The sequence below is a fragment of the Alosa sapidissima genome, chromosome 3 (assembly GCF_018492685.1).
Source record: "Alosa sapidissima isolate fAloSap1 chromosome 3, fAloSap1.pri, whole genome shotgun sequence".
NCBI classification, from domain to species: Eukaryota; Metazoa; Chordata; class Actinopteri; order Clupeiformes; family Clupeidae; genus Alosa; species Alosa sapidissima.
In genome coordinates, this window is record NC_055959.1 from 26,095,799 (window position 1) to 26,117,457 (window position 21,659).

Consider the following 21,659-nt stretch of genomic DNA (forward strand, 5'->3'; position numbering starts at 1 on the left):
TTGAGTGTGCTCCTTCGCTGGCTCCCCACGGTGCTAATATCACGTTTCTCGGGCAGGCGTCTGGAGGATTGTGTGTGTGTGTGTGTGTGTGTGTGTGTGTTTTGGGAGCGAGGGAAAAGGTGGGTGGGCACCAGCATAGGCTGATGGATGGGTGTTGTATCAGCATGACCTCCAGAGTGACGCTGAGCAGAGAACAGCGTTTGCTTTCCCTCTGCAGATACGACACACACGCGTGCCTGTGTGTGCCTGTGTGTGCCTGTGTGTGCCTGTGTGTGCGTGTGTGTGTGTGTGTGTGTGCGTACGTGTGTTGTCAGGGGAAAGGGTGCTGAACATGTGGCACAACTCTGGGGGTCTCTCTTCCTTCCTCAGACTTCTCTGTGTGTTTAGAGCATGTGCCTAGCCTAAAGCCAGTCACCACAGATGCAGCACACGCTAGACGTATTGCTATACCTTGATACTGTGTTAGTGTGTGGTAGTATGTGTGGCATCAGTTAACTCTTGGATGACTTGCAGCTAGTGGATGTGGCAGTTAAGCTTTCAATTACATTGTTCCAGATTTGAGCTCTAAGAAGAGTGAGTCATCCCTGTTCCATCTGAGTGTGTGTGTGTGTGTGTCTCTGTGTGTGTGTCATACCATTCCCTTCATGCTATTGTAGCTACGTTTAGAGGATGTTTGTGCGCATGTGGTGCAGAGTGTCTCCAGAAGCAATGTTCCACTGTCTAGAGGAGCAATAGAGCCACACAGACACACACACACACACACACACACACACACACACACACACACACACACACACACACACACACACTGTAGAGGGGCTGTAGAGGCCAGCCGTGATGTCCGCTGCTGAAGCCCAGGGGCCCTGAACCGGCTGGTTTGCATTAGAGCAGAGGAGGAATAAATCAACCCTGCGCTGCACTATGCAGGAGGGATGGAGGGATGGGGTGAAGGAGGGAGAGGAGGTGAAGGGAAGAAGATGGCATACTGCCACTGTTTATCTGAAACAAGCCCTGTGCAGAGTTACTGAAGTCTCTCTCTCACTCACTCGCTCTCACAACACACATCTTCCGCTCTCTTGTGTTTTGTTTCTGTCTCTCATACCCCCTGTGAGTAATCCCCCCCCCCCCCTTCGTCTCGATGGTTTGGTCCCCCGGTGCTCTTCCTGGTGGTGCTTTCTAGCCATGACTCATCTGTCCTCAGGGAGGAGGGCTGTGTGTATTCCAGATGTTGTGATCGGTAGGAAGCCCATCTGAAATGAACTGGGACAGAGCATCGCTGGAAACGCAGTGCCTGCTGTGCCTGTTCTAGGGCTGGGCTGCTGTGAAGAGTACTGAAACCTGCCTTAAAGTAACACAATGTATGAATTCCTCGTCATCCATTTTCAAAGTGCTGTGGGTACCCATTTAGCCCTAAGGTGGATACCTAATTTTGCCCATTATAAGTCAGGGTGTCATAAAAAATTTGGCCCATTATAAGTCAAGGTGTCATAAAAATGACATCATTTGTTATTATTTGTCATTATTATTAGCCATTATTTTAAGGTTCATGAACTACTAATGTGTTGCTTTACATGAGCTGAGAAGCACAAAGAGTCATGGAGCAGTTTGGTCTGGGATGGTGAAGCTGCAGTCTGGATGAAGTTTGTCTTACAGTGTGTTGGGAGAAGATGATAAGAGCACCCCCTTCACGTACATGCAGTATGTTTACATGCATTAGAGCACAATCATCCCTCAGTCCCGACCTCCCCTGGTTTCTTTATCTAGCTCTTTGGGTCTAAGCTTTCTCAACGCAGCATTTTTAGCTTTTTCACAAGCACTTCAAAAGAACATGAAGACAGGCCTTCAGAGTGAGCCGGCCCCCTGAGGAAGCGTTCCAGTCCCCCTAACGACACCGTAAAACCAGCCAAACATCCAAAGGATTTATTTTAGCTTCCATTTAATAAAAGTCGCCGTGGAAACATGATCACAGCTCTGGTGGGGTACAGGAAGTGGGCCAGGAAAGGAGGAAGAGGAGGGGCTGCGGGAAGGTGGACGCCGTGGGGTCTCACCCTTTGCAGACTGGCTAGTGGGTACAGCGGCTCCCTAGGTCTCTGTGGGTTCCTGGAGGGAAGTACAAGGGGGCTATTCTTGGCAACGCTTATTTAGCCCTAACACTTTCCTTACCCAGAGGTTTCTCTCCATGTTGTTTCCCCTCCAGCCACATACATCCAACCACAAGTGCAATTAGGGCAACTGTGAGATATGCATGCTGTGACATATGGAACTTTGGTGCACTTCCTGCTGTTGATGGATAACTGGTAGTAAAGATTCTATCACCCCGTCTGAAGCACTGTGGGCTGTCCCGAACCCTAATCAGAATAAGGGTGCACTCGACTTCACGTTTCTCCCACGCTTCCGCTCAGTCATCTCCAGGCATTACACGAGCAGTCACTGAAGGGCATGTTGATGCATGTTGGGGAGCATCTTTTTTTTTGTTGTCTCATCCTTTCATGGGAAATCTCACACTGTTCATCTAATACTCATAACGTCGCACAATGAATCATTAGCTGTGTGGTGAACAAACTGACAACTCAATGCAGATAGTTTTATTGCATCTTGTACCTGTTCCACGGGAGTTGTTGTCAGCAGGGAGTACAACAAACTGACAAGTAGACAGTACCGATATAAAAGTGCCGGTAACTTTTGGGCTTTGTCAGCTAGTCATCAAGCGGGACATCTTGATGTCATCAAAACTTTAGAGAAATATTTGTTTTAATCTAGCAAGTTCAGTCATCTTTCTCTGGGATAAAAAAAAAATGATGTTTGACACAGAAGCATTTCAGGGTTGATTTGGGTGGTTTACATTGCACATTCAATAATTACAGCAAACAACTTTTAGATGTGCATCAATCAAATCGTGGATTATTTTTATATGCAGATCGCACTTAGTAAACAGATAACATTCATGAGTGTAGGTGTCTGGTATGGATCAGTCTGAGCAGAGGGACCCCCTAGCACAGTGTTGCACTGTACGCATTTGGACGTGTTCTGTCAAATAATTGAAATCCCACAAATTCTTCCTGCACTAGACCAAAGCTCCAGCAGGTAATTAAAGGCTCATAAATGTGTGTGTGCGTGTGTGTGGACACTACTGATTCTTGAACGCTGTCTGTTTTCTCTCAAAGCTCCCAGAGCCACAAGTGTGGTGCAGGGGGGGCTGTAGCTCCCAGCCAGCCAGAATGCTAGAGAGAAAAGAAAGCAAGAGAACAGAAGAGAGTGAGTAGAGAGAGAGAGAGAGAGAGAGCGAGAGCAGAGAAGGGAAGGGAAGGGGAGTGAGAGGGGAAAACTAGAGTACAGAGAGAAGAAAGGACAAGGGAGAGATAGCTAGAGGAACAGGAAGGAAAGAGGAGAGGTGAGGTGAGCTGCTATGTCCTCTGCACCAGCTCCTCCCAAAGCCCCCCCACACTGGTGGAGGTTTGTGTGTGTGGACTGAAAGTGCAAATGCTAAGCTAGCTATGGCTGTTCGATATCATGCAGCAGTGCTTCATTTGCCAGAGTTGAGAAAAGAGGGAGAGGGAGAAGGAAGGGGGGGAGGTGTGGAGGTGTGGCGTGTCTCTGCTGGGAATGTCACATGAGCTCGGAGAGGGAGGGGCACAGGACGTGGAGTGTGTGTGTGTGTGTGTGTGTGTGTGCGAGTGAGGGGAGGGGGGGGGGGGGGGGGGGTGTGTGCACAGTGACTCCAGCTGGGGCTCACACTGGAGGATAGATCCCAGGCAAGGGGACGGGTAAGGAGGGTGAGTCAGAGCTCTCTGTCTTTTCTCCCTTTCTGCCTTTTTCCACCTCTCTTCTCTCTCCTCCTCGGCTTCTCCACCTCTCTTCTCTCTCCTCCTCGGCTTCTCCACTCTCCCTTTCCTCTCTGCCTCCATGTAGAGACTCTGTTACTGGAAATGGAAATGCACAGTAGAATTTGACAATGAGTACTATTGTGTGTGTGTGTTTGTGCATGTGTGTCCATGTTTGTTGATTGTTAGCGTGATCACTGTGTTTTTTTTCAAAGGTGGTTTATTCTCTTGCGACTGTTTCTGTGTTGCTGTCTTTTGCTCATGTTCACGTGTGCAGGGTTTGAAATGGAAAACTTGTCATGAATGGTTAACTTCACCTTGGAAACAGAACAACTGTGTGTATGTGTATGTGTGTGTGTGTGTGCGAGAGAGAGGCAGTCTGCTTTCGTACACGCACGCACACACACACACACACACACACACACACACACACATACACACACACACCTCTTCTGTTTCACCCCTCTACTGCTGTCTGAGGCATGAGTGTGTGTATGTGTGTGTGTGTGTGTGTGTGTGTGTGTGTGTGTGTGTGTGTGTGTGTGTGTGTGCCTTGTAATTAATGGAGGAAGCCACGGGGGTTATTTGTGTAATCAGCATGTCACACCTCCTTGTCTTCTGAGGAGCTTTACCTCTTTCATTTGAACCTCCATCCTCTCCTCCATCCATCCATCCATCCATCCATCACGCCCCACCCGCTCCACTTTTATTCACTTCAGGGACTTTTTCAGATGATTCTGTCTTTACGCCAAGGATGTGTGGTCACAAACACATTGCACTGAGGTAATGAGTTGCACTGGTGCTCTGGACTGTTCATTAGGGTGACCTCCACGTCTGCCAATTCAAGTTGAGCAATGCCTTTTGGGACTTCCAAACTTCTGAGGAATGGAGGTTTTTTGAGCTCCAGTAAATGCAGCTTCAACTCCTCTTCAGCTTTTAAAGTATTTTGTGTTGCCTCTTGCTTTCTGGTCTCCAGAAATGTGGACTCCAAGTGTGCGTTAGCCACATTGACATTCCAGTGGACACTGTCTTTAGGGCAGGTGTTGAGTACAATGCACAACTGGCTCTTAAGGGGGCTTGGCATGGGGTTGCCAAATCCTGTAAAAGTTGCTGCTGTTTGTGTCGGATGGTTGGCCCGTGATGTCAGCTTTGGCAGAAATAACGGCGGGGGGCAAGGGGGGGTGGGTGCTGGATGTCAACACGTCATGTAGCTCCTCATGCTCCCCATGTTCCTCATGTCTTCATGTCAGGCAGGTGGAGGCTATGGAGCTCAACGCTTACAGGCAGCTGGCTATACCCATGTCGTAACTGAGGATTTACTCAATCTGACAGGCATGGTCTGTGTTTGCTTTACTGTCAACCCCCCCCCACCACCCCCCGTCTATTTCGCATGTCTGCGTTGTGTAGCTCCCCTGGACCGCTTCACTAGTATGTGCTGGAAAGCCTCTCTGGCTCGGACTCCTGATCAGAGCATTCCAACTTGTGGCGTCCGGCCCAGTCCGAGCCCCGGCTCTGAGAAACTGAACCGGTCTGGTGGGCTGAGGTGTCCATACGTGGTTAATACCTGCTTTTTAATACCTGCTCTTTGCACTAGGGTCGAGCTTTAAATACAGGGAGCACTCGTGCACAATGACGCAGAACAGCAAGTGGACACCCACCACCATGTTTGTCAACTTTTTGCTTCCTTTGTCTTCTGTTTTGCCGTGCTGAAAGCTGTATTTTCATGCTCTGACAGCACTGCACTGTTATTGTGCTGGGAGAGCACTTCATGACCGACGCTAAAGGGGGCTTGTAAATACTCCCCTCCCCACCGCTACCACCCAGTTCTGCTCTTTGATGCCCCAGCTAAAAGTAAACGTGCTAGAACACCATCCTCCTCGAGCACTAATCCATGGCTTTTGATCTTTCACACCATGAGTGTGGAACCATGTAATCTCCAACAAACCAACAGAAGGGTGTCTGGGGTATAGACCTAGTGGCACTGCAGTGTCCATAGAGGCCTTGGCATGAAATGTTTGTGATAGCATGGTAATAGGACTGCAGGACTGTTGGGTGGTATGTGGAGTAGTGTCAGCCCCTCTGTGCTGTGGCTGCTGTGCTGGGGTGTCTGAGTAATGTCTCTCCCTGCTGTGCTGGAGGCCACGTCTGTCACTCCCGGGTCAGATTACAGGGCCTTCAGACGCTCTGCTAGCTGTCAAAGGCCCATTCCTCAGCTATCATTCAACCTCTAAATAAATTACATGCTGGCATTGCAGTCATTTATTAAATACCTTTTCTTTTTTCCCCCCAAAGAAGCATTCAGCTTTAAGTAAGGTATTAATGTGCTGGATTTTTTTGTGATCCCATAGGATGAATGTAGCTAATGCATGCTAATTCCGGTTGATAGAGCCATTGGTTTGCATTGAGGATTCATCATTCTTTCATCTTTCTTTGCGGCATTGATTTTTGTTATAACTTCAATTGCAGATTTTAATGTACTCTTTTATTAGGCCCACATCATTTCAGGTGTCTTTGTTCAGTTGGTCGAGTTACCAGGCAGGTGTTCAAGGCTAGTGGACATACCTGGACATCACTGAGATACACATTTTGTATCAGATTTCAAAGGATTTTAAGATAAAAGCCAGAACACCACACAGCAAAGTGGCATCCCTTGCCGTGCACAAAAAGCTCTGAAAGTGGAAACTGTAGACATTTCTTGGGCTGCTGACTAAATATGAACTCGGCTGTCTTTTACCTTGTATGTCTCTTCAGTTCAGTGCCTGGAATGTCACAAGCTTATCTTTGCAAGACTTCAAATCTTCAGTGGTCGAGGACCAGCTATCTGATTCTGCTCAGTGTAGGAAAATACATTTACTGTCGAATGGGGCCTGGATACTGTGTGGTGCCTGTTGAGTTTGATAGCGATCCTCACAGGCAAGACTTAAAGGTGTGAGGGCTGTCTGCTTTTTATCATCAGTAGTTATATACCCTTAGCAGGTATTCTGTGTTTATCTGTTGAAGATAAGAAACTGACACAAGGTGGGATTAAGGTCAGTGTAACTAATACATGGAGGCAAGCACATCGCCTCATACATCCAAGGGCTTCAGTCACAGGCTAGCACGGAGTATATTTATATATGAAATGAAAGTCCTGTTGGCTTTGGCTTGTGTTGCCGCGCTGGAATGTTACTGTGCGTGTGCAGGTTCAGCGTGAGGAAGCGTTGAGTGGAGGCCGTCTAACAAGGTCTTGTGTTGTGGAGTGGAGGCCAGGCGAGGTGGTGCACAGGCTGGGTAATGCAGGCTAAACTCAGCGCTGGGGTCACTTGACCGGGCCAGCTGAGGCAGAGACACAGAAGTGTTTTTGTGTGACGACCTTCTCCTGACTTTCATCTGATTTCACTCTTCTCTGGCCTGAAATGCTTGCCATTCCAGAGGGCTTCTCTCATCTCTCCTCCTTTTCTTTCGTTCTCTCTCTCGCGCTCTCGCTCTCTTTCTCTCTCTCTCTCTCGCTCCCTCCCTCCTCCCCCTCAGCTGGCGGGTATCGGATGGCTACTGTACGCACTGTCCCATCTCTCCTTTGGTGGTTTTCTCTCCCTTTTCACCTCATCTTTTTAACAGCAGGTGATGGCAGCTGCTTTTATGACCTCCTCATTGCCAAAGGTCAAAAGGTCACATTCTCCCAGGCAGAGGTGAACAATGGCTGTCCCTTTAACCAGGGCACCTGCCCACACACGGTGTACGGGTACCATAAAGCGCTGAATGTTTGCATAGCGTTTGGAGTCTTTATTAAGGGCCCCTTCACGGGAGGAGGGAAGTAAAACAGAAGGCACGTTTTCCCTTTGTGTCAGTCCAAGCAGCTGTAGATGGAACCCTACCTACCAAGCAGCTGTAGATGGAACCCTACCTACCTGACCTCCCCATCTCCAGCCCCCTTCACCACACAAGGCTCCAGCTCCTCGTAATTGCATCTTCCTCGAGGCAATTTCCCTAAGCCTCTCTGGTTGTTGTTGCAGGTCATATGGCACACTGTCTGCCCTGACCAGAGTCAGGGATAGTTGCCTAGTACCCAGCTGTTGGAATCACTGTTGAAGATGATGAACTTGGAGGCACGGGAGACTGCAAAACTGCGTCCTCTCTGCTCAGCCACATTGGGCTGCTTTGTTCGTTGGGAGTAAACAACTGCCTTTGCCTTTGTCTGTAAAACTCCTTTGCTGCCTTTCCTGAACTTTCTGTTGCCTTGGTTCAGTTCTGCTTCACATGTTTGTCACTTAGGATCAGATATTTGGATGTAGTGTTTGGATCAAATTTGCCAAATGAATAAATGTAATGAAAAGGACTGTGCAGCTTTCTTCTAAAGTCAGTGGTGATCAGCAGAATAGTGTTTATAGTCGGGCACCATTTTAGTGTGTGGTGTTCTGTGAAGTAGCAGATTAATGGCCGATGTGTCCTGTCCTCTGCGCTCTGGATCTTCCTCTCCTGGTTCTCTAAGCAGCAAAGCAGAAGAGCAGATGTTAAACGCTTACTCGCTCATAATAAGGTTGTCCGGTGCCAGGCCTCCTTGAGGGTGGCTGGACGCGTGTTTGTTAATGTTATTCATGGCGCACTCCTCGGCTTGCGGCTCGCTTTTTTTATCCCTCCTCACTGGCCATCTACTCCCTCCATCCGTCATTGGCCTGCCTGCTAACCGGGACCGGCCTCAGAAAGACCCATAAGTACAGGCTTTTGCCCTGATGCAGGGAAGTCGTCAGGGAAATCACCGGAATTCCACTCATCCAAAGGCTGCGACTTTTAAAAATGACCAGGGCTTCTGGTTTTCATCCACTCCAGCCATTAGCAGCGAGACCAGGTATTTGAAGTAAGATCAGTTGCATAGAAGTTTTGCTCAGTCAACATGTGGAAAAGGTTACTGTATGCTTTGCAGCTCGGTACAGTGATAAGTAGGGCAGGGCCGGTCGTGCGCTGGTTTCCTGTGACAGACAGCCTGTGATTTGCCGTTATTTGCCTGTAAGCGTTGTGTAAGAAATAAATCATTGACTAAGACTCCATTCCCCTCCTCCTCCTCTTCACTGTGGTGTTGGAATTGCTGGCATTTATTTTAAACAGGCCACTGGATACTTTGCAAAGAAGCAAGAAAAGAATCGGAGCCCCCCCCCCCCCCACCCCCCTTTTGTCCCTAATTGAAAACAGGAAAGCATCTTGGAGGTTTTCGTGGAAAGTTTTGTTTGTGCATGTTACAAAAGCTCTGGGATTGGCCTCTGAGTGTCTCTTGGCTCCACCAGCGAGAGTTGCTGGATGGCGATGAATGCCGAGATAAGAAAGCAGCCAAATTAGCGCACAGAGGGTGTAATCAATAAACTACATCTAGCAGTCAGCAAAGTATGCATGCACTGCTGCCAGTCATTTGCTAACTGCTACTCACTGCTGTCCTCGGTCTGAAACCCTTGCCTCTGCACTAATGGACTAATGCTTTGTGTAATGGTTTAAAAGGCACACAACCCCTTAGGTATTGGATGGTCTTAGTTTTTTTTAATGACTTTCGCCCCAGTGTTTGCTCTCCAGCTGTAAAAAGTCTCCCGTTTCTCCATAAAGCTCGTTGGATCTCGGCGCTGAAACCTGACCCGTCTCTTCCTCAGTCCGGTTGGATTGAACCGGCTCACCCTGTAAGCTCAGGAACACGGCCGACACACTTCCTGTTGAACAGCCCCCCCACTAGCTTCAAAACGGTCAGAAAAAGATACCCTGGGAGAGATGCCCCGCACATGACGGATTGGCGGCGTAATGCCCCCCTTTTCCCAGCTTTATTTGGCGGGTTACCCCCTTTGTGATGATGGGCTCGAAATGCGTCCCAGATGTGTGCGCTCGTAAAGCCGGACTCTGTAATGGTGGGGCTCAAAGGTGCGGCAGATTTATGGGGGTCACTCCTCCAGTGCCGAGGCACCTGTGCCTGTTGCACAGCCCGACCTGGCTGCCTGTTTCCCCACCCAGAGCTGGACACCCATTCCCAAGGTCTGCAGCCTGTTTGATATATTGACTTGTTATATTGTTATGTACAACTTGTACAAGTTATATTCACTTACAGTATTTGTTGTGCTTATGCTGCGTCTTGCTCACTGTGCTGGTGACATCAGCTGCCTGTCTAAGCCTCCACTTCAAGAGCATTCTCAAAAGCTGGAGCCGGGCTTACGGCTCTTTTTGAAATGCAAGGGCTTGATTATTTGGGTTGATACGAGCGCTGCAAATCCCTTGGGTTCAAGCGGCCCAGCTGTTGGTGGGAAACAGGACTGGTGTGTGCAGAACAGAGTGGCAGCAGCAGCTCTGAAGTGCAAGGAGAACTCTGGTCAGGTTACAGTGTTGTCCCACTACAACAAAAATGACGCCCTTTTTCCGCCTCTAGGCTCTCTTGTTAAATACAAAAAGCTCCATGTCTGTTTATTCAAGGGGCATCTGAGTAAGGGGGCACTGAGGGATTCTGTTTGTCCAATCTTTTACAGTGTTTACGGGAAGTGCTACCTCCCCCTCCAAAGCACAAACAGACAAAGTCCCAGTCATATCCCAGCCACCCCCAGCGTCCCTATATACTCTCTCTTCTTTCTTTCTTTCTTTCTTTCTTTGCGCTCTCTCTCTCTCTCTCTCTCTCTCTCTCTCTCTCTCTCTCTCTCTCTCTCTCTCTCTCTCTCTCTCTCTCTCTCTCTCTCTCTCTCTCTGTGTACATTCTCTTGAGACCTGTGGGATTCTCCCCCTCCTCCTCCCTGCTGTTCAGTATTCTAAAGCAGACCTGAGATCCAGGACAGAGCAGCGTTCCCATGGAGCGTCACCTCAAAGCGAGCTGTCTGCCTTTTGCATGGGTCCCTCTGCGGAGCTGCGCCGTGAGGACCACTAAATAACAACAACAACAACAACAACAAAAAAAGTCTGTCCCCAGCTTGGAGCTGTGCCACATGGGCCCCAGAAAAGAGATTTGTGAGTGCTGCTTGTCTGTACAGTGCAAACACTCTCACGTCTTCAGTCCTGCGGTGCGGTTCTCAGTGGAGCTCTGAGACATATTTATGACCAGTGCTCCAGTGTGGCTTTCAGTGTGTGTGCAGGTGTGTGTGTGTGTGTGGAGGTGTGTTTGTGGAGTTCTGTGTGTTGGGTAGGTGACCAACTAGTCCACACTTGAAAGGAGCCAGAGCGGCCCCTCATGTTGGCCAGACCGAGCAGGTTGTTACTTCACACTGTACCTCTGTGGCATGTGTGTGGAACAAGTCTAGTGCTATCCTTTCTCCGCTGCTTTCATCTCCTTTCATTTGCGTGCAGGTTTAGTCTGAGAACACCACGTGTGTGTGTGTGTGTGTGTGTAGTGTGTGTGGAAATGTGATGGTGTGTTGACCAGTCAGTGGAGGTTTTGTAGGTGTGCCGCGGGGTTGCACTCAAAGGAAAGTGTGTGGTGAGGAAGCCATTCATCTTCATCCTGGAGATGTCAAAGTGGAGCGCTGGCCTCAGGTCTCCTGCCCTTTCTGTCCAGTATTGTGTGTTTGTGTGTGAGAGCGCAGCAGCAGTGTGCACACCCAGCCTTCCTCTTAGAGCACGCAGGTCAGAGTTCACCTCTTCCTCCTTCCTTGTGTGTGTGTGTGTGTGTGTGTGTGTGTGTGTGTGTGTGTGTGTGTCTGTTTGTGTGGGCGCACATGCTACCCATGAAGGTGAGAGACGCCCGAAGTCACATCCTGTAGTCACATTAGGTGGTTTTAAATGGACAGTTTTTTTTGTCTTTCTGATTGAAAAAATTGTGCCGTCTGTTTACATGGGGTACATTCTATTCCGATCAGGTGCTTGGAATAGCCGTTGTTGCTTAACTTTTCCTTACAGATTAGATTCAGAAGATACAGATGCAGCAGGCAATCGGATTGACCATATACATGGCTGTTTAAGCGGAATACACCACCCCCTTCATTCCGATTAAAATTCTAATCGGATCGGTAGTTTTATTCCAATCAAGGTGCTTATATGTGTCAGTTCTATTCCGATTCAGCCATTATTCCGATTCTAATCAGAATAGAAGTGTCCATGTAAACCCACCTACTTGGCTGTAAGTGTGTGTCTGTGTGTGGGTTTGTGTGGCAGTCATAGCAGGGCTCTACACTAACATTTTTTTCCAGGAGCACTTGTGCGCCCAAGTTAAATTTAGGAGCACAGACAAAAATTTGGGCGCACAGTCACTTCTGTACTTAACTTACACATCTAACATTACACTGCAGCTAACAGTTAAACATGCCAGTGCACCAATTGCGAATATTAAGAATGACTGACAACATTTAGGCTACAGGAAACAGGATTTTAAAGATCAGTGCCTACTTTATTTTCAGTCTGTTCTATTTTCCTACATTTTGTTAATGTAAAATAATATAATACATTGCCATATTTGCATTTAGCCTGTATATCAAGTATCCTGCCAAATGTAGGCTAATTTATTTATTTGTGAATCCATCTGTAGCTAATCCAAATATGCCCATGGTGACCTAGATAGATAGATAGATAGATAGATAGATAGATAGATAGGTAGATAGGTAGATACTTTATTGATCCCCAGGGGAAATTCAAGGTCTCAGCAGCATACATACAAGACAAACACAACACATTCACATTCACATCTGACTGCATACTGCCTAATACTAGCCTACTACTAAAAACAGTCCATTTTCTCTTCCACAAAACCCAACATAGGCTATCAAAGATATATATATTTTTTATCCTTTTATTTTTTTTTTTAAATATCTGCATTGATGGGGGCAGTAGGCAAACGTTAGGCCTACTTTCGTTTTTCACTTCAGCTTGTATTCGGTGTAAACAAACAAGCATGCGTGGAAGCCTGGAGTTGTCCGTAGCGTTCTACCTTTGAATAAAATGGGAGTATTACGGGAGGCTACTTTTGTGCCTGTTCGCTACAGCTATATTTTGCATATTGCAGCCAATACGTCAACTGGGCTAAAAGGCATGTTAGGTTACCTTTCCTTCTCTCACTGCATTCTCAGAATCTCATCCTGTTCCTCCTATATCCGATGAATTCGGCGGATAGAAGAACTAATTTTTTCAATCTTTGCATCTTGGCTGGCTAGTCTAACTTTCCGCTTTTTCTGCGCGCTCTTGGATTTGATAGAAGCGACTACTAGCGAGTCACAACGCGAAACTGCTAACGTTGATGGGAGGTGTAGTTTTTATGCTGCATTCGCGACGTGAATCTATGGTTTGCACATGTTTCTCGATGTTGCGGTGTATTTTGTAGACAAACATTGACATGGTTAGAAGTAATTCGCACCAGTGCGCCTAAATATTTTTTTGCACTCGCATGCCATCATTTTTACTCGCATGTGCGAGTGAAATGGGCGCACTGTAGAGCCCTGCATAGTATGCACTCCCACTGCATGTGTCTTACTGCAGCTGTGGTCAGTGGCTGCAGATTGCCCAGTCATTGCGTTGGGAATGCTCTCCTTTCTCTGGTGGTGCTCTTCTGTCCTGCCACATGACTGCTTGGTACAGTCATTTCCTGTTAATTAGCCACATTGTGTGTAAGCCGCAAGACCGTGTTTTATGCATGTTAAAAGAAACAACACCATATTCAGTGTTTCCCACAGAATTGAATTCTATTTGTGGTGGTAGGTTTGCAGAATAAACTTGAATGCAACAGTTTTTAACAAATTAGAGCAGCGTGGTTATGATGCATATTTAGGCACAATTTAGCCAGTCGACCTTTATGCCAACAACGGCAGGATTGTTAATGTTTTTTTTAAACGTGTATGTAGGTTGTTGAGAAACAAGGAGAGGCTGTGCAAAGGTGCACATAGCTCTACTATAAACTAATTCCATCCAATTTAAATAGTACAACATGGAAAATCATTGTGTGGTGGTCAGTGTTGATATTGTGGTGGGCCGCCACAAATAAGTCAATGTATCTGATATTAATACCATATTAACTGCCCCTGTGTATTAACCTCATAGCTGAAGAAATGTGGCAAAATCAACGTATAAGCCGCTGCTAATAGTTGGGAAATTACCACCCCCATTTCTCCCACTCTGCAACAATGTCATTTCTTTCCTTCCTTATATTCCCCTACACACACACACACACACACACACACACACACACACACACACACACACACACCACCCCTCTTCCCCAGCAGCACTGTAGCATTGAGTTCACAGTAAACCGAAGTGGCTCTTTTGTGCAGGGGCTGCCTGTGGAACCTGATAGTGTTGCGGGATGCTTGGCAGCCCTCTCTGGCCACAGGGAGTGGAGCTGTCAGGCATGCCGAGTAGCTGCCTAACCCCCAGACCCACTCCCCTCCACCCAGGCCTCAGCGAGCCGCGCATGCCCACGGGAGCTCCGGTTTCAGGGCCCTGGGCTGCAGGGCCGTCCCACAGTGGCGTGGGACTCGGCCAGCGACCGCCCCCAGCTCAACAGCAGAGGGTTTGGTCCAGTCCAGTCCAGTCCTGTCCTGCCTCATGTCCAGATCTTGAGTGTAAAGTTTTGGAGTTGTGGTCGTATGATTGTAATGTCATTGTGCCTACGGACATTTTGTGGTGCATTGTAGGCTTTGATCTTTTTCTTCTGGCGTGTGTTGCATGCTGTATGTGTATAATGAGAGGAAAAGGTGGCTGGAGTTGACTTTTTGTTTCCTGTGAAGAGTGTTTTTACAGAACAAATGAATTTTAGGAAAGCTCAGTGTTTTGGTGATCATTTGCAAAAGAATGTCCCATTGTGATGAATGTGTGAATCACAAGAACGCTCAGCACTTATTGAAAAAGCTGCTTGAAGGATCTCATTTACATGGTAGTGTTCAACATTGTGGAGAAATCGAAGTTGGCTTCTCTTGGGTCCTTAAGTAAAGCGTCCCATCTCTGCTGTTATGACTCTGATTCGCCGAGACGTACATCACACTCGCTTGACTGCGAACACTTGGCAGATCCGGAACCATCTGGATTGGCTCGGCATGCGATCCCGCTGCATGGGCTCTGCTGAGGGTGAAGTCCGCTCGGTCTTGCTCCGTGAGAGAATGTTTCTGGCTCGTTTCTGGCCGCAAAAAATGGCAGCGGTGTTTAAACAAGACAGAGGTGTGCTGAGCCAGGGCTTGTCTCTGGTGCTGGAGTCGACCTCCTGTTATGTCTAACCTTTCAGCTCGGTGGAAAAGCCCATCCATCTGAGCCGCACCAGGTGAACAGTCTCACTCCTGCTCAGGGCTTGCCAGCCTAGGCGGTTGTGACGTGGGGAGAAGCAGATGGTGCTGTCGGGGCTGGGTTGTTCTCAGAACTCACACGCACAGTGGCAAATGAAATGTGTTCTGGGTGGAAAGGAATGAAATAGTGCTAGCTTGGATGAAAGGATTCCTGTATATGGTGATCTCTGCAACACCCTTTACTTCTGCAGTGCTGCTGTGTGTGTGTGTGTGTGTGTGTGTGTGTGTGTGGCTATGGGGTGTTGGAGGTCACTGCAGAGATTAACATTATTTGTGGGCATTTACATTTACTGCCAAGTCCTTATTAAAATTTTCTTCTCTCTCTCTCTCGCCCTCTCTCTCGCTCTCGCTCTCGCTCTCGCTCTCGCTCTCGCTCTCTCTCTCGCTCTCGCTCTCTCTCTCGCTCTCTCTCCCTCTCGCTCTCTTGCTCTCTCTCGCTCTATCTCCCTCCCTCTCTTTCACTCTTGCCCTCTCTCCTTCCCTCTCTGTTTATCTCTCTCAGGGTCAGAGGTCATTCCCAGTTACAGCAGCAGCAGCCGCAGCAGCAGCATCAGCAGTATGGCAGAGCCTGTGGTGCCCGAGGTGGCCCCTGTCAGCTGGAGCGAGAGGTCCAGCGCCGTGGACTTCAGCTACGTGGGCATCGACGCCATCCTGGAGCAGATGAGGCGCAAGGCCATGAAGCAGGGCTTCGAGCTCAACATCATGGTTGTGGGTGAGTGTGTGTGTGTGTGTATGTGTGTGGGAGGCGGGGGGTTAGGGGGAAGGCTATGAAGCAGGGCTTCGAGCTCAACATCATGGTTGTGGGTGAGTGTGTGTGTGTGTGTGTGTGTGGGAGGCGGGGGGTTAGGGGGAAGGCTATGAAGCATGGCTTCAGGCTTAACATCATGGTTGTGGGTGAGTATGTAGGGGGAAGATCATCAAGTAGAGTTTCATGCTCAGCGTCATGATTGTGTGTGTGTGTGTGTGTGTGTGTGTGTGTGTGTGTGGAGAGGGCGTGTGGCACATCAATGGGAATTGACCCATTAACCTCAGAGAATGTTCCAGAACGTTTTTAGCCAGGGCCGCAGTGCTTGTTGAAGGCATTTGAGGCTTACGGAGGGCCTCTGACACTGCTGGGCTGACTGTGCAGTGAACTATGAAAAGACAGCCAGTGTGAATGACTGGCTTATTTTTAGTCTCAAAGTAGAAGCTGTCTGCCCTGTAATCAGGCGTCATTCTTCCCCATAACAGCCTGCACACACAAATACACACACAGATGTCCATGTGCATACATGAGGCATACACCCACAATAATGCAGAAACAGACTCGTGTTCCCTCTTTTGACATGCACACACACACATGCACAAATCCATAACCACGCACACACTCACACGTGGGCACGTACATCCCTCTCTCCTACTAACACACACACACACACACACACACACTCTCGCTCTCTTCAGAGGCTCATCTGCATGCAGGCACAGGCACCTAAGACACACAGACGGCTAATTAAGATGCCCCACGCTTTCTCTCCTACGTGCTTGGTGCAGACAGGAGGCCATAAACTGCCGTGTGTGTGTGTGTGTGCAAATGTTCGGAAACGTTTGATGGCCTCTGTCTCGACTGCCTGTCTGAGTACAGGAAGGCAGACAGGGACTGAGACGAAAAACCCCTTAAATGCCTCCCTCACAGAAAGCGCCTCAGGGCCAGGCAAACACGCACACACACACACACACGCACACACACCAAACTAGAGTGAGAAGCAGCCCAGAGTGTGCACAGTGCTGTGATTAAGGGAGAGCGTTCTCTTATCATGTTGTGTCTCTGGTGTCCCGCCTAGAGGAGTGAGATGTCGTTGATGCAGACGTGTGCCCAGGAAAGGACGGGCAGGTCAGAGACTCCCTCATTTCCGACTCCCAACACACACACACACACACACACACACACACACACACACACACAGATACACAGACTCACCCGTTTATGCCCTGAGCAGCTGCCCATGCCCATGGCGCTGGGTTGGGTGTTTTTGTCGGCCATAGTAGACGGGGCCGTCACATTTCCCCCGCTCCGACCGGCCTGTGGAGTGCCGTGATGAATGGGTCATTCCAGGAAGCCTCACCACTCAGGCGACGGCTCCGATTTATGGGCTGTGAGGGACAGCGTGAATGTACTGTAGCCTAGCAGATCTGACCGGCGCTCAAAGCCCTCCAGCTCAGGCGGGTCCCGACACACACACACACACACACACACACACACACACACACTCACTCCCACATCCCAATTATCAAGGCCAACTCCTTTTTTCCCATAGACTCAGCTTTACCACAGAACAGCAAGACATGGAAGAAAAACATGGCCCCAATACAGGAATAATACAATGAGGTACAGGTAGCGAATGGAGGCATAATTTGACTTTGGGCCTGTGTGCTTGGAGGGCCAAATGAGGCCATAGACACTAGACAGGAATTTAGCTCCGCCTAATGTACATGCACTTGCAGTTTTGTCTGGCTCTTGGCAAAGTTCTGGTCTGGAAGTTCAAATGGGCAGGATTTTCTGCAGATGTGAATAAGCACAGTGTATTAGACCAAGCGAAGGCATCTCAAGAACACATGAAATATACCTCAATATCCCAACACTTTGTAAACTCCATCAAAACATTGAAGCTGGCGGAAATATTGGAGATGTGCCTCTTCTACTATGCTTTGCATTAGACCACTGCATTATTTAAGGTGTGTGTGTGTGTGGGTTTAACTTTTGAACCTGGTATGCATGTGTGTAGAATGTTCAGTATATGAGCGCGTGTGTGTGTGTGTGCACAACCATTAAAGTTACTGTAGCTTTAAGTGTTAACAGTGCTGAATGGTTGGCAGCGCTCCAGACGTGGTTTCCAGGAAGCGTTGCCGTATTAATGTGGGAGTGTGTACTAGCGACGCTGTGTGTTGATAGGTCTGTGTTTTGAAGAGTGACCAGTGAACGCCCCTTGCATATGCACACGCCGTCGGACTAATGCACTGTTTAATGACACATATGTCATCAGGACTAAAGAGAGACACACACACACTACACACTGTTACAGGAACTATGTCCTGGAAACATTTGAAATAAAAACACACCACAGCACAGGCTGAAACAAACAAATAATGCAAATAATAATATAAAAAATAATAAACAAATAATCATGTCGCATCAATGAAAATGTGAGAATTACACCTACATACAGTCTTGAACAGAAATCCTCTGGCAATATACAGAGAGCAGTAATGCTGAGTGTGCAGACCAACCTGTGGCTGAAAGACTCAGCGCTGTGGGATCATACTGGAGTGACAGCTGAGTGTTTATCTGTGGAGTGTCTTATTACCCCAGCACTTGGCCCAGCTGACACTCTCTCACTCCTCTACATCTCTCTCTCAGTCTTCTTTCTTTCTCCTTCTCTTTCTCTCTCTCTCTAACTCCCTCTCTCCTCTTGCATTAGTGTTTGATCTTCTGCTATCGGCCCCTTATCTCCTTTTTATTTGTTTTTTTTTCTCCCTACCCCCCTCTCTCCATCTTGATCTCCCTCTTAGCCCAGTCTCCCTCTCACCCAGGCTGCTCCAGGGGGGTTACGCTTGCTCTTCTGCCCCTATAAGGCAGCCCGTGTCTGGGCTGATATATGTGCCCCGAGGTGGGCCGCTGGAATGCTGTTGGAGCTCCGGCCCCCAGACAAGAGCTCTGAGGCTGGCCGTCTCCACCCGAACAGTTACACCTCCGCCTGAGGGGCTGGATGAGTGAGTGCACGCGGCAACGGTCAGCCCAGTGGGAGGAGCTCCACAGCAGTGTGATAGTGAGGTCACAGACGGGGAGGAGCATCACTCTGTGTGAAGCCAGTTGTTTAGTCTGTGGGTTTGAGGGATATTGAAATAGTCGTCATTGGTCAGCCTGTATATGGGGAAGACCCATTCATTGTTTTGTGTGTGTGTTTGTGTGTGTTTAGGTCAGAGTGGCCTTGGAAAGTCAACGCTGATGAACACACTCTTCAAGTCCAAGGTGAGCCGCAAGTCAGTGATGGGCACTGCCGAGGAGAGAATCCCCAAGACCATTGAGATCAAATCCGTCAGTCACGGTAAGCCGCCCCCAGAGCTAGGAGTACACACTGGCTATGAACATGGAGAACTCAGCCCCTGGCTAACAGGTGTACTAGTCAAACACAGAGCTGAGGTGTAATCCTCCCTGTCTCTCTGCCTCCTCACAGACATAGAGGAGAAAGGGGTGAGGATGAAGCTTACAGTCATCGACACGCCAGGCTTTGGGGATCAGATCAACAATGAAAACTGGTGAGTTGTCTGTATGTCTGTCCATCTGTCTGTCCTTGCCCTTTAGTGTCTGTCTGTCTTTCTCTTGTCTTTCTTTTTCTTTCTTTCTTGCCTGTCTGTGCTTGTCTGTCTTTCTTTTCTTCCACTGTGCACTCATCCCCCCCATCTCTCTGTTGTGCCTCTCTCTCTCTCTCTCTCTCTCTCTCTCTCTCTCTCTCTCTCTCTCTCTCTCTCTCTCTCTCTCTCTCTCTCCTGTCAGCTGGCAGCCCATCATGAAGTTTATTAATGACCAGTACGAGCAGTACCTGCAGGAGGAGATCAACATCAACAGGAAGAAGAGGATCCCAGACTCACGCGTGCACTGCTGCATATACTTCATCCCCCCCACAGGACACAGGTGAGCCAGTCAGAATGAATGAACACACACACACACACACACACACATATTAGCATGCACACACACACTAGTACAGGCAGAGACAACAGACACACACAGGCATTAATGCGTATGTGTAAATGTTAAAGCTCACTTGCATATGAGCACACACACACACACACACACACACATTGGAATGCATGTGGGGTGAGGGCAGTCTCTCCCAGTCAGTCTCTCCACTGAGGCAGTGAGTGTGGAATGTGACAGGAGGGTGCCCGAGACCCTTTCCCAGTGACACACAGTGTGTGTGTCTGTCTGTCTGAAGGTGTGTGACATAAACACACACACACAAACACATCTTTGTTCCCAGCCCTCAGTTGTGTTTTGTGTCAGTACTTTCTGCTTTAAATGAATACACACACTGTGGTCCAGAACTGAAATATCCCCCTCCATTGCCTACATTGAGGCAGGACAGAAATATTTGATCATCACATTTTATCTGCTCAAATATTCATAGAAGTATTCCCCTGTACTGTTCTTTAAAGAACTTGTGTAACTTCACAATCTGTTGAACATTATTCTTTAAGTACAGGCTATAACATACAGGGCATTTATGTCTGTACATATGAGAGTAGTCTGTTTCAGTTTGACATAAATATGAGTTGGCACAGATGCTTCACTCTCTAATTAATGCCTTGCAACATTTTCCACAAACCTCTGTAAATGAATAATGCCATGGGGAATGTTTATGATGGCTTCAAGATAACTTCTATTGTATTCATTTGACAGATTTAACTCAAAATGACAGTCTGGTTGAAACATCCCCATCTCTTCCACCCATACACATGCACATGCTGCAGTGAGCATATGTGGTGGTGGTGGCCCATTGCTTGTAGTCTCTGTGCTGACTTTGAGGCTGTACACTGGCTCTCACTGTCTTTAAAGATGGACATGAGTGACTTTAGAATCGTAAGCCTACTGCGCTAGATACTTCTATACTTCTTCACTAGTCTGCCGCTCTTATCCAAAGCGACTGCTCAGGGTTAAGTGTCTTGTTCAAGGACACAATGGCAGCTGGCACAACTTTTCTGCCTACTGCATGTTAGCCTAGCACCTTAGCTACTGCACTACCACTGCCACCTATAGATGATGGCGTGGAGTTGCAGTCGGTGTGAAGGATGGAGAATACCTTGCCCATGTCTGTTAAGGAGACAGATGAGGGGTAATTGAGGAGGCCTTGGAGTATAGGTGAGGACGAGCTGAAGAACCGCTCCATCCGCTCCGTCCAGACACCGTTTCCTGCACCATTCCTGACTGTGCTCCGTGCCAGGCGTTTTCCATGGCTGGAGAAGTCAAGTCGCTGCTGTTTGTGTAGCACATTTATGAAATATGAGTCGAGCCAAGATGCTTTCCAGTTGAGGCAGATGGATTACTGGTACAAGTATGCATGAATGAAAAGGAATAAGGAGTATCAGTTGAAGGCAGAGAAAAACGCATAAGAAAAATGAAAGCACAAATACATATCACATAGTAAACTGAGTTAAAAAGAATACAATGGGAAAAGGCAAGACTGTCCTAGAAGACACAATTGCAGTATCCTTATGTACACAAGCATATATATATATATATATATATATATGCTTAAAAGTAGATATTTTAGTGTGTGTGTGTGTGTGTGTGTGTGTGTGTGTGTGTGTGTGTGTGTGTGTGTGTGTGTATAATTAAAGTGTGCCAGTATTCACTAAAGACCCCCGGAAAAATACAAATGAAAGAGATTTGGGCTTCGCCTCCAGCCAAGCGTCATTGGGAATGAGCACAGCACAGCTGGGACTGGGGAGGGTGTGTGGGAGGGTGGCCTGCTCACTCCGAGCACTTACCAATCTTAACTGTGTGTGTGTATGCATGCACAAGTTTAGTGTGTGCGTGCATCTGTGCGTATGCAAATGGAGAGTGGTGTATATTTGTGTTTAGGTACAGCTGTTGGTGGTTTTGTGTTAC

General features: G+C 48.0%; 1 protein-coding gene across 9 annotated transcripts in view; it reads left to right on the forward strand.

Moving 5' to 3' along the window:
• Window positions 1–21,659, forward strand: part of sept9a (septin 9a) — an 83,323-nt gene that overhangs the window by 51,550 nt on the left and 10,114 nt on the right. For 5 of the 9 annotated variants that reach the window (XM_042087727.1, XM_042087732.1, XM_042087728.1 and 2 more), the window contains 4 exons: window positions 15,513–15,722; window positions 18,967–19,095; window positions 19,225–19,306; window positions 19,545–19,682. In XM_042087727.1, coding sequence (XP_041943661.1) covers window positions 15,513–15,722; window positions 18,967–19,095; window positions 19,225–19,306; window positions 19,545–19,682 — 559 coding nt within the window. Of the gene's footprint in view, window positions 1–3,710; window positions 3,774–10,723; window positions 10,761–15,512; window positions 15,723–15,783; window positions 15,815–15,894; window positions 15,905–18,966; window positions 19,096–19,224; window positions 19,307–19,544; window positions 19,683–21,659 lie in introns of those variants that run through there. The other 4 variants (XM_042087734.1, XM_042087733.1, XM_042087735.1 and 1 more) reach the window with 4 other exon arrangements.